The following is a 15,703-nucleotide window of genomic DNA, read 5'->3' as shown; positions in this document are numbered from 1 at the left end:
CCAAATTCCTCCTCAGAACCTTGGTCTACCTGTGGGTCTCTTACTTCCCCCATTTCTGCCATTTGGCTTCGAGTCAAGGGCATAATCCCCCCCCCAGAACAGGCTGCTTTCAAAAGTCAAGCCTCAAAGTAAAATGACGACTTTTTTCCTTTTGCCTCAGGAACAGCCTTCTATAGATTGCTGCTGTTCCTTCAGCACTAACTTGCAACTGTTGCCAGGCAGAATCCACCCCCTCTGCTAGGCCTCTCAGCAGACAGGCTAGATCACTGTTACTTCACACAGCTTTGCCTCAGCCCTTTCCCGCCAAAACGGGTTGCCTCAGAGCTCCCTAATCTAGTCCCCAATCTGAGGTGGCACGTTCTTCCACTAGCGTACCTCCGCGTGAGGTAAGCCTAGAAGATTACCTATGCGCTCTCAGATTGTCCCTGACTAGACCCCCCTTGCTCTGGGCACACTTGCCAAGGTTTTGCTGGACCACTGGACAACTGGACCAGTCGTATCCCACACGCTGGACACCAATCAATGTGACAACCCCAGACCTACTGGAGTATACCACACTTTAATTAAGCTGCCACCAACCATTCCCTATAAGAAGTCACACAGACCAGGAATGGATTTTTAACAAACAAAAGAACAAGGTTTATTTAAATAACAAACAGGGTAAATAAAAAGATCAAGTAAATAAGATACTGTAACGTGGCTTAGTCTCAATCATACATACAATGGTTTGGTTCACACAGAACTCTTTAAAGTAAAGCACAGACCCTGAACCTATCAGTTCTGGCTACCTATAAAGAAACCTGAACCTATCAGGTAGGTACTGAATGACACACAGTTGTACCCAGTCTGACACACAGACTCCAACTCCTCTGCTTCTAAACTTCTCCACACAAGCTCCAAATATATATACAGTACAGCACCTCCCCCTGATGTCCCGCCTTCCACTCCCCATAGGATGGAACTTTCCCTCCAAACCCATGACAGACAGGTAACATCAGTGCTGTATGTAACACACATGTATTCTCCCCTCCCCCTCTAATTAAAAGGACATGACGCCCTGGTATGTTCAAGCATCACATGGAGAGGCTAATAAGGACTGGACCTCCAAGGGCCTGGAAGATGCTTCAGACATGCTCAGCATGCATAAAAATCAATGTCCATGAGGCAAAATTCCTCTAGCTACCATTTATCCAGTACAGTAAAGTAATTCTGGAGCACAAAGTGGTTTGAATGTTCATCTTTCCAGATTTTCAGATTTGAAAAGATAAACTATCGATAACTAAATTACATACTATGGCTGGTAGCATCTTTCATCCAAAACACATATCCCCTGGATTTAATATGTTTTCACCAACAATTCAGGCTTTGTGGTAATAATAAGCTTTTCTTTTAAATAAAGAAACAGAGGAAAAACTCCTAACTGTCATAGTGGCAAAGTGTGGCTTGAAACAACACGGCCTCAAGAAGCCAAATGGTGGCTGAATAAGGTTTCTATTACATTAGAGATGGGTTTTCTGGCAGAAAAAATAAATTATGGGTGGAAATGAAGCGTACCTGAATATAATACAAGCATGCATATGGATTGCTGACTTCAATTATATAAATGCATACGGATTGCTGACTTCAATTTTTCTTGTACTATAGCCTGTGTTCCACTGATACATAATTAGATTTAATGAAAGTCTAGAAGCCACATACAGTGGTGCCTCGCTTGATGAGGATAATCCGTTCCAGCAAAATCGCTGTTAAGCAATATCCTCGTCAAGCGAAATAAAAAATCCCATTGAAATGAATTGAAAACCCGTTCAATGCGTTCCAATGGGCTGAATAACTCAACATCCAGTGAAGATCCTCCATAGGGCGGCCATTTTCTGATCCCTGTCTTGCGAAAAAGCCTTCCTAAACACAGCGGGGAGCCATTTTGTACACCCAGTGGCCATTTTGAAACCTGACAATCAGCTGTTTTTGATCGTTGTAATGCGAAGAATCGGTTCCCAAAGCAGGGAAACGATCATCGCAAAGCAAAAAAAACCCATTCAAACACCGTTTTGCAATTGCAAAAGCAATCGCAAAAACTTCATCGTGAAGCAGATTTGTCGTCAAGCGGGGTAAGCGTTAAGTGGGCACCACTGTAGCTCTAAAGGGCAAGTTATTTATATATTTATTTATTTTATTTTATTTATATCCCGCCTATCTGAATCACATAGGACCACTCTAGGCGGCCAAAACTAGATCAGCATGCCAAAACTGGGGTATGCTAGCAAGATGCTTCCATACTGTGTGATGCTTCTAAACTTCTACTCCACTTGCCCAGATATGCATGGAGGGCTCAGCGAGTGCCGATCTGCATCAATCCAGACAGTCACAACATCGACACATTCGTGCAGAGATGGGCAACTTCCAGAGACTTAGGAAGAGTGGAGTGGAATTACTCGGATTTTTAGGGGATAAGACTTGCAATTTCAGGGCATGGGCCTCCTCCTCGTACCTTATTCAGGCCAATAGATGGCTTATTTGCAAACTAGTAATGACCAGAAGATGGTTTCAGTAAGTTACCAGTTGCCTCCACAACATCCACAAATAAACCAGTCCAACTGTTTCCACTAGAGGGCAGAATTGTCCATTTACCCAACAAAAATAATTTATAAAAATTGGGAGGCAGGGTTCAGCGTACACTTGGGGGCCAAGTGAGGTCCTTGGAGACCACATGTGTCCCCAAGGTCATCCTCTGTCCATGCCCGTATCACGGCATTGCCACAAAGCCATGAAACAAAAGTAACTCAGATCATCACAATCTCCTGCTTTAAACCTTCTGACTTTTATAGGTACAGAAATGGCTTTAATTGACCAACAAGAATTTAAAAGTCAGTGAGTCTTTGAAGAAAAGATGGCCAATGATATTTTTTAAGGTGTGCCATATGAAATACACATTTCTACACTAAAATCAGCTACAAAGGTGTTTGCGATAAACATTATAGGTGTCAGGGAGAAGAAAGCTCATTAAAAGCCTTAACCTGAGAATGAAATTACTTCATAAACTTCAAAGCTTAAGAAACAATTTGACTACAAAGCAAAAAAAAAAAAAAAACCAACCCCAAAACTTTTCATTCTAAATGAGTAAGCATTCAAAAAGTATTTCTCATACTAGGAAACTATTTTAAGAAATATTAATTTTACTGCTAATTTATTAGCTGTTTCCAAGCAAGTTAAAATCTCTCTTGACTATTTTTTCAAGGACAGTCATTTCTGTCTTTAAGGGATTGGGAGCATTTTTTTGCTAATCTCTTCATTTCACACTGCCAATTAGTGTGGGTAGGGGAGGATGGGGAGGGAGGGAGTGTAATGAAAGCTGTGCCATACCTAGGAAAAGCGGGAGGGGGGGAGAGAGAAGAGGAGTATAATTGCAAACCTTGTAATGCCAAACACTGCCCCCATTTTAAGGATCTTAGAAAAACTCATTAAGAGAAGGAAAATGGACTTATTTAATTCCATCCCGAATTATCAGTACTGCCACGGCCACACAATCCTAAACTCAGCAAAACACACCGTGAACTATTTCATCTTCCTTTAAGTCACACTTCAGCAAGTTTCAGTTAGTGCTACACATAGGCTTGTAACCTTCAAACAACTTTTTAAAATGGGATTTCTGTTTCAGTGGCCAGGAACTAGAGCAATACAGTTTACAAACTTCACACTTGGCGCTGAGTAGAGATGGCCAAAACATGGTCTGAAGCTCAACATAACAAAAAAAAAAACTAAGATCATGGCCTCTGGTCCCATCCATAGCATAGCATAGGCATCCTTCAGTCTTAAGAGATTATGGTATAACGTACTCTGTATGGAGGACTTGGAACAGCGTCTAGTGTTACAACGCTGTATGTAAAGCTGGAGTGTCCTCTCCAGGGCACGAAGCCTGGGTAAAATAAAATGGAGGACAGGCTGTTACCCAAGCAGCAAATCCCCCCTCTCCATGTCACTGAAATAGCCCAATGGAAAGGCAAGAGCCAATACAACTGGTTCCAGCAACATCACAGGAGTTCCCAGAATGACGCAAACTGTCTCCGGGACTCCAGATCTGGATTTTTCCTCAAGTTTGACTCCTAAAGCCTTTTCCATCAGTGGATATAGCCACAAGGCAGTGGAAGTTTGAAATCAGAGATTTCCTCCTCCTAGATGGGCTGCCTTCCAGGGCTTATGAGTTCCAACTACCTGGCCTGCTCCCTCACAGCATGGAGGACGATGGCGGCGCCTCAGTGGGGGTCTGAAGTCAGAGTTTTCCTTCTCCTAGATGGGCTGCCTCCCAAGGCTGACGAGTCCCACCTACCCGGCTGGAACAACTTAGGAGTTCTTGATTATCCCATAAGCTGTTGGCTTTTTAAGGACATCATCTAGGGTCTCAGGGCAGCTAATGTCAAAACAGATTAAAACAGCATCTGAATCAGGATAAGCAAGTGGGCGCACATTGTCATAATACGTTGAAATTGGTAAGCAGCAGGCAAGTGCAGAGGTCTGCCGACCCTCTCTGCACCCAAGCAGAGGGCACATTGATTGAGGCCAAGTTCCTTTGTATCCTTTAGGAGATATTCCAGCCTGTTCTGTTCCCGCATCTATGAACATGTTCTGTGGATTTCTAAATCTCGGTTTCCCAAGAGGGAACCAGAGGTAATGAAATCTGAAAATGGATAAGGACAAACAAGTGATGGTTACTGCTCGATAGCTCAGTGGTTTAGGCATCTGTCTGTGGGGCCAGAGGTTCAGTGGGGAAGTTCAGTTCCCCACTGTGCCTCTCTCACAGGGGCTGGATTTGATGATCCAGAGGGTCCCTTCTAGCTGTGCAGTTCCAAGATGAATAGTCTCTCGAGAATGAAGGATGCCTACACACATCACAAATAATAAGACACAAGAAAAAGGTTTGGGAGTAGGATTTCTGAGAGCTTCCTTCCAAATGGGCCTGCCTTGAATCTGTCTTCAGTAAAGGCCTTGTTGAATCTCCCACTAGCCTGAGACAACTGGTTGATGAGTATGCAATGAAGGGCTTTCTCTGTAATGGGCTATCAATGACAGAAGTCCATCCCAAAGGAAGTCAAACCAACTGCATCACTGCTGAGGTTTCAATGGGCAGCCAAGACGGTTTGATATGACATTTCCCCAAGGGAATAGCAAAAAGAAAAAAGAAAAAAAAGAGTTGTAGCAATTCACTCTTATCTTCCTGGCAGGACAATATTTGGAAGCCGCTAAGTACAATTCTCCTTTAAAATAAGGCACCAAAAATTAAGGTTTTATTAAGAACCAGAACTGGGCTTCTGTCATGCTGCAGCAGTCTGCATAAACTGTGTCTGGTGAGCAAAACTTGATCTTGTCTGTCTTTGACCCCAATGCAACGCTCCAACTGTACAATGGCCTTTTACCTTGTCGTTTAGTCGTTTCCGACTCTTCGTGACCCCATAGACCAGAGCACGCCAGGCCCTCCTATCTTCCACTGCCTCCCAGAGTTGTGTCAACCCATTAAAAAGGATCAAGACTGCTGATATTCAAAAGTATGCTTCTTCTTACCATTGATTCTGTGGCAGGTTCAGAGTGATGCTGCCTTTGATTTCCTCCCCGAAGCGCATATACCCCAAGGTGGCCAATGTAATATACAAGGTCATCACAATTCCCATGCCAACGTTGAGTGCCAGCGGGAAGCGTTCCGTTTCTTTCATCCTGTTTTGGAGGGGGAGGACCTGGGAGAGAGAGGGCAGCACATGCATGCAGGATTAGTTCATGAGTCATCCAATTTTCTTCTAAAAACTTTTTGCTATTTAAAACAACAACAACAACAACAACAACGATGATGATGATGATGATGATGATGATAATAGAAGCTTTTATCCAAAATATTCCAAAGAGACATAATTCTGGGACAACTACAAGCAGCTTGACTGTTACACCATTGAAAAGGATTTTTAACCCATCTAGTCCAACCTCCTGGATGAAGAGGGAAATCCAAAGCTAAAGCACACTCTACAGATGGCTCAAAGCAATGGAAAGTCCACCATTATTATTTATCCTGTCTTGAACACCCTGTATACATGTGAGGTGATCTGATTTCAGAAGGAACAAAGGCTCTCACTCAATTGAAGGCAGCCTTCCATGCTCCTATCCCTCTGGGTAATTTTCTCCTTTTTTGAATTGTTCTTACCACTAAGAATTACCCTGCTGTCCATTGAAATCTAACCTCCTCAACTCTGAAGACTAATTAGGGGTAGGAAGACTTCAGGCTTGTGAGATCTATGATTTGTTTTGCTTTTCTTAGACCTCAAATACCACCAAGCAGAGCAAGGTGTAGATCCAATGATTCAGTGTAATTGATGGAAGTATGGACTCACCTGAATAAACAAGACTCCTTTAGTTTGGCTTATCTACTGGATTTCAGCCATGAAAATTTGTATGGAAGAATTCTAAGCTCTGAAGTTTGTTTGTGTACTAGGAAATGAATAGAGTTCACAACTCAATTCCACTTATGGTCACTCCAGACTATATTCATTTCAGCTGTATAATTTAAGATGGAGGTGGGTGGGAGGTAATTTTACTCTGCTATTATTAAACAGCTGGGAAGCAAGAAGCCCTTGCTGCTCTCCTATGAGTCACCAGTATATCCAGAACTACCTCCTGCCCACTCTTGTATTAGATCAAGCCCCTGATCTCTGTGGACATCACTCTTCGTGACAACCGCAAGGTACCTAAAGTATCTTATTATGTTTGCCCTCTTCTCCAAGCTAAATATACAGTCCCTTCCATCATTCCTTACAGGACTTGTTCTCCAGACCCCGAGCATCTTCACTGCCCACCTATGAACCCATTTTTTATTAGTATTACTTTGTTGGTAGTTTGAATATTTTAGCCCATATCTACTGAAAGTCTGATTGTCAAAATATCTCAGAGGAAATCCTATTGTGGGTACAAAAACAGTCTAATTGCAGGAAATATCCATTTTCCTTAATGTTTTACTTTGATCGTATGCTCTTCCTGAACTGCAGCAGCATCTCAGAAGCATGCAGGACAATGTTCGCTATTAAATTCTGACAGATTTTAAGTGGTGATTAATGTGGGGGATGAAAAGAAGGGAGAAAGAGGTCATATTCAGTAACAGACTCCATGATATAAGTTGAGGTTAGCAGTGGATCCAAAGAGTTCAGATACTGATGCTTTCCATGGACAAGGTCTCAAGTTTAATCTCTAGCACTTCCCATTAGAAGGCTTTCAGATGAAAGAGCTAGGCATGCAAACAGTTACTTCTGGTCACTTGAAGATACAGGGTGGAATTTATATGCTGGCATTTAAATTCATTTTGATGCTTTTGAATTGTGGTGCTGGAGGAGACTCTTGAGAGTCCCCGGACTGCAAGGAGAACAAACCTATCCATTTTGAAGGAAATCAACTGTGAGTAATCACTGGAAGGGCAGATCCTGAAGCTGAGGCTCCAATACTTTGGCCATCTCATGAGAAGAGAAGACTCCCTGGAAAAGACCTGATGTTCAGAAAGTGTGAATGCAAGAGGAGAAGAGGACAACAGAGGATGAGATGGATGGTCAGTGTCATCAAAATGACCAACATTAATTTGACCCAACTCCGGGAGGCAGTGGAAGACAGGAGGACCTGGCGTGCTCTGGTCCATGGGATCACGAAGAATCGGACACGACTAAACGACTAAATAACAACATGTAGATTCTGGGAACTTTCATCCAAAAGTGTAAACAAATTTCAAAATCTGCAGCAGCATGTATCTACAAAACACCTGAGTTGACCATCACAGCCTTACCTTGTAAAAAACATACACATCAGAGAGCCTTTCCCAATCTGGTTACCTTTGGACATGCTTGCTATGGAATGATGCAAGTTCAGTACATCTGATGGGCACCAGGTTACAGAATACCTCAAATAGCAACAGCCAACATAGTAAATGCACTCACAAGAAGAGTGAAATTAATTATTTGCTACAATCCTGTTGCACAGGCCTGCATGCACCACTCGGACAGCAGCAGCAAATAACTGCTCATTAAATGCATACCGCCATTGATTAAAAGCAATTTAAAGGTGTTTATAACTAAATTCAGTGCAATGAAGTTGCATGCACCACAAAATTGCCAAAGGAAGCCTTTAATCAGTAGTGATTTGCCAGTGATGCTGATGTCATTACCATTCTGCATGTGGAACTACACAACAGGATTTCAGCTATTAGAAGGTTTTTGTGTTCCACTTCTCTGGTATCTTATCACATCAATAAAGACAGAAGTATATTAAAAAAACAAGACACTGAGAACAGGGTTTGAAAGAATGATGAGTAACAAGAAACAAAATGAGTAAGAAAAATAAAGTCTTGTCTTATGCAATTACATTACGTTGAAGCAACTTGACAGTGCATAACAGCAAGCATTAGTTTTCTTTTCAGTTTTCTTTCCTGCCACATATAGAGATGGTGAAGGAAGAAATGTTCTCCTTTCTGTATGGTAAATGCACATGCGTAGCTAAAGCCTAAGGAATATATATATACGTTTACCTACTTCTGCAAGTTTGTGTGTTAATCTTCTCTAAACCTGATTTTTACCACTGGACTGGGAACGCTTGTCCATGACCTTGACAGAAGCTGGAAGGAGGTCAATGGAGAGCAATATTGTTGGGGAAGGAAACAGAAATCAGAAGAAGCAATTAATGGCTTTGTCCTCCCCCTGTTGATATATCCCAGTGTGGGGAGTTCTGCATCTGTTCCCAGAAATCTATTTCCACCTAGTGCTTCTTGAATAGGGAGTGTTTTTAAAAGTGCTTTTATCTGCATTTTAATTTGTTTAAATAAGTAAGTAAGTAAGTAAGTAAGTAAGTAAGTAAGTAAGTAAGTAAGTAAGTAAGTAAGTAAGTAAGTAAGTAAGTAAATAAATAAATAAATAAATAAATAAATAAATAATTAAATTTGTTGTTTAAAAAAAGGATGGTCTTTGAGTGGATTCTTGCAGCTGGGAGTTTAAGAGTCTTTTTAAAAAGTACAATTCCCAGGCTCTAGCTTTAAAAACTTTGAACAAAGCCTGCTGTTTGGAGCTTCAGGGCTTCCATAATTATTGCCCTTTCCCCGCAACTGTGAAAGCAAAATAAATTGCACAAACCAGCAGTAGGGAAAAAAACACACACATCACATCATAAATTATGCGAAATAAGAGAAATGGCACAGATGTGCTCGATTTGCATGGCCAGGAGCTCAGCATTTCGGCAGCCGAAACAGAAAAGACCATTTGGCCCAGCATGTGCGTGGCCCCGCTTTACATGCCAGGAAGCCATCCAGCAATGGACTTCAGAGGTCCTAGAGAGCCCAGCAGGCTGAGGAGTGCTTCTGCAAGCACATTAAATTGATGCTCTTTGACTTGGTGATTTCCCAAATTGATTTTTCAACCTCCGGGTGGGTTTCTCGGCAGCTGTAGAGATTGACTTCTCCGCCCCATTTGCACCTGGCCCATATTGCCTGGTGCAGCGTAACCACTTAAATGGGAAATGCCGGCGACGGAATGCTCCAACTGCTTACAAACACGGCAGTTCATTTTAACAACCCCCCCCCCCCCCGTGGCCAAAATGTTGGGGTATATGAAGGGCCCCAAGGTGTGGGTAAGTCTTCAGAATGTGGCTAAATTACCTCCCAAAACACCTGGAGGCCACAAGGAGACATTCTGAAGCAAAATATTTGCTTGCAATTTTGCTCCGTGCTCACCCTTGACTGTTTCTATGTTTCAGGACTTGAGCGCATCCAAGGATGAGCCACTGGTTTAAACGGGCTCCCCCAGTTTCCTTCCTGTTTGAATTGCATATGGAGTATGGATGGATGGGAGGGGGGTGTCACTGTGGAGTGTCTGGCCAAGGTTAGACGCTGACCTTAGCCTTCTTGTAAAGGTAAATGTCATGGCAGCAGGCTTCTAATGACTTGGAGAATGGATTGACAAGAGAAGCCAACCGGGCTGTACCTCTGCTGTCAGTCCTCTTCAATTCTGTGCATACAAATCATGAGAGGACAAAAGAGGACAGAGCTGAGATGCTGGGGAGGGGAGCCGGGAAAGAAAAGATGAATGTGCAGTATTTACTAGCCATCATTGCAAGTAACAGTGGTTTATTGGCATCTGGCTGCAGAGCCAGAGGTTGGGAGTTTAATTCCCCACTGCGACTTCTGGACAGGAGCTGGACTCAATGCTTCGTAGCAGGGATTTTGGCAAGTCTTTGGTACCAAGTCCCAAGTCAGAGTCCTAGACTTTGGTACCCAGTACCAAGTCTGAGTCTTTAGTTGTTGTTGTTTAGTCGTTTAGTTGTGTCCGACTCTTCGTGACCCCATGGACCAGAGCATGCTGGGTCCTCCTGTCTTCCACTGCCTCCCGGACTTTGGTCAAATTCATGTTGGTCACTTCGAAGACACTGTCCAACCATCTTGTCCTCTGTCGTCTCCTCCTCTTGCCTTCACATATTCCCAACATTGGAACACGCTCTCCCCTAGGATTTGTCTGGCGCCCTCGATGGGCATTTTCAAAAACCAACTCAAGACCTGGTTATATAGACAGGCCTTCCCTTCAGACTTTACCTAATTCTCTTTCTTTCTTTATCTATTCTGTTTTTGTGTTAATGTTGGGAACCATTATCTTATATTGATTGTTTTTTATTACGTGTTTGTGAGCCGCCCAGAGTAGACTATGTCTAAATGGGCGGCATATAAGTTAAATAAATAAATAAATAAATAAATAAAATAAACTTCACGGTCTTTTCCAGGGAGTCTTCTCTTCTCATGAGATGGCCAAAGGATTGGAGCCTCAGCTTCAGGATCTGACCCTCCACTGAGCACTCAGAATTGATTTCCTTCAGAATGGATAGATTTGATCTCCTTACAGTCCAGGGGACTCTCAAGAGCCTCCTCCAGCACCACAACTCAAAAGCATCCATTCTTTGGCAGTCAGCCTTCTTTATGGTCCAGCTCTCACTTCCATACATCGCTACTGGAATAACCATAGCTTTGACTATGTGGACCTTTGTTGGCAAGGTGAGGTCTCTGCTTTTTAAGATGCTGTCTAGGTTTGTCATCGCTTTCCTCCCAAGAAGCAGGTGTCTTTTAATTTCGTGGCTGCTGTCACCATCTGCAGTGATCACGGAGCCCAAGAAAGTAAAATCTTGTCACTGCCTCCAACCCTGAATGCTCACTGGAAGGACAGATCCTGAAGCTGAGGGTCCAATACTTTGGCCATCTCATGAGAAGAGAAGACTCCCTGGAAAAGACCCTGATGTTAGGAAACTGTGAGGGCAAGAGGAGAAGAGGAGACGTCACTTCTGCTAGAATGGCGGTGCACATCTGAATTTTCGTCTCTTCACCCTGGAATCTAAAAAGGATGATAAATGCCCCTCCTTGCCTGAATTGCACTTTCAGAGCACGAGATGGTTGGAGAGTATCATCGAAGCGACCAACATGAACCTGACCAAACTTTGGGAGGCAGTGGAAGACAGGAGGGCCTGGCGTGCTCTGGCCCATGGGGTCACGAAGAGTCAGAAAACTGAGCACAGGGTTGGACCCAATGGCCTTAGAGACTCCTTCCAACTCAATTATTCTATACAGTAATCCTATTTGAAAACTCATTTATGCAGATTCCTGCTGTTGCCCGCCATGCATGAGGTGTTTGTTCCACAAATGACGAGCTAAGCAAAGTGAAAATGTTTCATTTCTTTTAGATCTGGACCTGAACGTCTCCTGAGGCTATTTCCTGAAATTGATGTCTTTTTAAAGTCCCAGTTTATTTGAACTGAGAATATCTCAGCTTTTCAGCAAGAACATGATATTCTGTGTACAACGTGCAGACGCTAAGTTTTATAGTAACTGCTGAATGATTCCTTCTCATTCTCCATCTTTAAAGAACATCTTCAAAATGTCAATGATTTGGATCCTGAAAAGTGATGCAAACAGTCTTATTCATGCTGGCGCTTAAAAGTTAAAAGCTTTTCCTTGTCGGGATTCCCCCCCCCCCCCAACTTGGTTAGCCTACTACAGATTCCTATAAAGAAACCCACCACTATTTTCTTTTCTTCTGTTCCTCTCATCTCCCCATAATTTTTTTTTCTAGTCAAGCCTTAAGATCAGATGGAACTTTTAACAACTTCATATCAGGACTGGTACTGCCTTTCTGTAGAGGCCTTTTGTATGAACTCTTTCCTTCTCTCGCATACCACGCACTTAAATCCCTCATCCTGTCTTCCGTGTGCTCTTGTTACAGGCTCTCACCAACTGTCCTCAGTTGTACTTAAGGGACAGCAACTTCTGATCAATATAAATCAAAGTTTATTTATTTATTTATTCAATTTATATGCCACCCACACTACCCAGAGGTCTCTGGGCGGCTTACAATAATCAATCAAAGGGCAGTTTGTGACCTGGAAAGGCCTGACTCAGTGGTTCTTAAAAATGGTATATGTACCGTCAATGGGATGCAGATGTTGTCTAGATAGGGTGCAGGCTTTTCATGACAATTACTAAGTACCGTATTCTGTTTTTCTCAGGAACCATGTTCTCCTGGAAGGGGACTAATGGAAATGTTATCCATTTTTTTACAACTAATGAAATTATTACTTTTCTCTCCTCGTGTTGATTCTCAGCAAAACGAAGGGAAGCAAAGGGGAGCATGCTGCTTATATATCTCTCCAGAGTGCTCAAAGCATTCTCTGAGTAATTTACGGTTTAATTATGCAGACTACATCTCCCCCAGCCCCAGAGAGTTGATACTCCATTTACCCACCTCAAAAGGATGGAAGGTTGAGTCAACCTCGAGCCGGATAAGTGAGCCCAAACTGAGCAGAGTCTTGACTGCAGTACTGCAGTTTAACCACTGTGCCACAGGGCTCTTAAATTGCCATCAGGCTCCTAAATCTTGCAAAGGTGGAGAACTGTGGCCCTGTATGACATGGAACCAGACTATTTGAAAGAACATATCTTCCCCATCAGCCTGGCCAGGTGTCAGGATCAATGGGGGACCATCATTGTCTTATTCATATGAGGCCACTCAGGACATATTTGAAGGGGTGCCAGAAAAGACATTCTCTGTAATGTGCCCAGACTTTGAAGGCAGGCTAGTCTGATCCCCTCCCTCCTGTTCTTCCACCAGCAGTTCAAAAACATTGTTATCCAGCCTGCTATTTAAGCTGCACTGTTGTAGTACAGTGGGGTCTTGACTTAAGAACGGCTTGAGTTAAGAACATTTTGACTTAAGAACCACTCTCATAGGAAAATATTGACTTGACTTACATACTTAGATTTGAGTTAAGAACTGAAAAAAAACCCACGTGGGAGGCAGGGAAAGTGCAAAATTTGAACTTTTAGTTAACTGTTGGCCAGTGAAAAGGGTGCCTGTCTGCTTCCTCACTCCTCCTAGCGTTTAGAGAGTGGATTGGGAGTCTTCAGACTGCCTGGTACTGCCTGGACTGTATTTTCCCTGCCTTCCCTGAACCTTTCTTGACCTAAGAAAAAAAGAAACAAAATATCCCCTTCTAGTGGTCGAAGGCAGAATAGCAGCTTCCCATTAGTTTCTATGGATGGAAAAGAGCAGATACGGATCAAACGGTTTTCAATGCATTCCTATGGGAAATGCAGATTTGACCTGAGAACTTTTTGACTTGAGAACCGCCTTCCAATACGGATTAAGTTCTCAAGTCAAGACCCCACTGTAGTGACTTTCAACCAAGTGCTGTTATGTCTTTTTTATTGATGTTGTTGCTATGCTCCATCAAGTAGTCTCCGACCCTATGAATGAGCACTCTCCAAAATGGCCTCTCCTCAACTGCCCTGCTCAGCTCTTGGAAACTCAACCTTATGGCTTCCTTCAGGGAGTCCGTCCATCTCATATTTGGTCTTCCTCTTTTCCTGCTATCTTCCACATTTTCCAGCATTATTGTCTTTTCCAGAAAATCCTGCCTTCTCATGGTGTCTCCAAAACAGGACAGCATCAGGAGTTTCAAAATTTTTGCCTTCAGAGATAGTTCAGATTTGTTCTGATCTAGAATCCACTGGTTTGTCTTTCTGGCTATCCAGGGTATCCACAGAGCTACATTACATGAACAGATACATCTACGCTATTTCCGCATGAGCCCAAATCCTGGAAAATAAGCCCAGACCAACACAGAGAGGCCTCACAGATAGTGGACCTTCTCCCTTTCAGACTCTCCGTAGTCCACATGGAGTGATGAAACTGATGATGGAGCACACTCAGATATGTGACACACTCATCTATGCTTGCTTATCCTATTAACCCAGCAATGACATCTGAATGAATCTTAATGGCCACCAGTACGATCTGTACGTGTTGTCTCCCCGGGGTTGCAAAAAGACACTAAATGAGACTGTCAATCCCCAGTGGTCTATGGGCCACACACACACTTCCTGAAGGTTTCCAGTCCCAATCTCAACAGGGCTCATCATCTTTTACACACTCTCCCAGAAAAATCCTTACAAAAACAGCAGTTCGTTTTAACAAAAAAAAAAGCCCCCCCCCCCGTGGCCAAAATGTTGGGGTATATGAAGGGCCCCAAGGTGTGGGTGAGTCTTCAGAATGTGGCTAAATTACCTCCCAAAACACCTGGAGGCCACAAGGAGACATTCTGAAGCAAAATATTTGCTTGCAATTTTGTAAAAACATTTCTAGGGTGGGGATCACTGAGGAACCATATTTGGGCCCTTGTCGACTCCATGCAGACCAAAAACTGCAAGTTGCCCTTCTGTCGTTTAAATGATACCATCGTTGGGCTTGGACCTTCAGCGCAGATATTACACTTCATATTCACCCCCCCCCTCTATGTCTGTGGATAAATTATCTATTTAGCAAGATTATATTACATGCCTTTGGAGAAGGAGGCTACAGTCTACAAATCTTAATAGCAAATAGAACTCGTTAATCTTTAAGGTGTCACCAAGACTCTTTGTTACTTTTTTTAAAAGGGTAAAATGTGAATTTGAGGTCATGTTGTTTGAAGGAGTAATCTTATTTTTTTTTTAAAAAAAAGTTCTTAAGCAATATGAATTAATTCAGAGCTTGAACAAGACTCACCACTCCTATGCCTTCAAAAGCAAATATAGCGGTGCCAAAGAAGAGAGGATATTTCTTCCAGTCAGCCACCAGGGGTAGTTTTCGAAGAGGGGACAAACCCTGCAAAGAAATGTCACAGTGAGAAAAACCATCGTGCTCACACCTCCTGGCAATTTTAAAAGAGGAGCACCCTCTTTCAGGAAAGAGGCGCAAAGTCTGATCATAGTTGCCTACGACAGGCAAGGGATCAGAAGCTGAGAATGGTCTTCCTTTGGACTACATGTTCCACAATTCTGCACACACAGCAGACATCTAACTAGGGGATACTGGGAATTGTTGTCCAAGGATTGAACATTTCCAGGCTCTGCAATCTTCATCTAGAATGAGACGCAGCATGAAAAAAAAACACAATTTTTTCGAAACTGGAGACTGATCTTGAATCAGTTCGCCTGAGTTTCTCCTTATTTTCTTTCTTTTAATTCTTCTTCATGGGGGGGGAGACCTTTTTTGGTGGTCTGTGCAGCTCCCAAAAGGGCTCAGGGGCAGAAAATTAATTTCCAATCCAGACAATTTCTGCTTTTAAGTCACACAAGATTGTCTTATGCTGCAGTAGACCCGACGTTGTTTTCCCCCCTCCCCACAAG

At 42.9% G+C, this 15,703-nt stretch overlaps 1 protein-coding gene across 2 annotated transcripts in view; it reads right to left on the bottom strand.

Annotated features, from left to right (window-relative positions):
- SLC36A4 (solute carrier family 36 member 4) overlaps positions 1-15,703 on the bottom strand; it is a 115,425-nt gene that overhangs the window by 59,184 nt on the left and 40,538 nt on the right. For both annotated transcript variants that reach the window (XM_072993573.2, XM_072993574.2), the window contains exons 8-9: positions 15,081-15,179; positions 5,554-5,723 (exon numbers count right to left, since the gene is read on the bottom strand). In XM_072993573.2, the coding sequence (XP_072849674.2) occupies positions 5,554-5,723; positions 15,081-15,179 (269 nt within the window). The remainder of the gene's footprint in view (positions 1-5,553; positions 5,724-15,080; positions 15,180-15,703) is intronic.

Source organism: Pogona vitticeps, chromosome 3, assembly GCF_051106095.1.
Source record: "Pogona vitticeps strain Pit_001003342236 chromosome 3, PviZW2.1, whole genome shotgun sequence".
NCBI lineage: Eukaryota > Metazoa > Chordata > Lepidosauria > Squamata > Agamidae > Pogona > Pogona vitticeps.
Note: the sequence above shows the minus strand (reverse complement) of the source record. Positions and strands in the feature narration are given on the sequence as shown.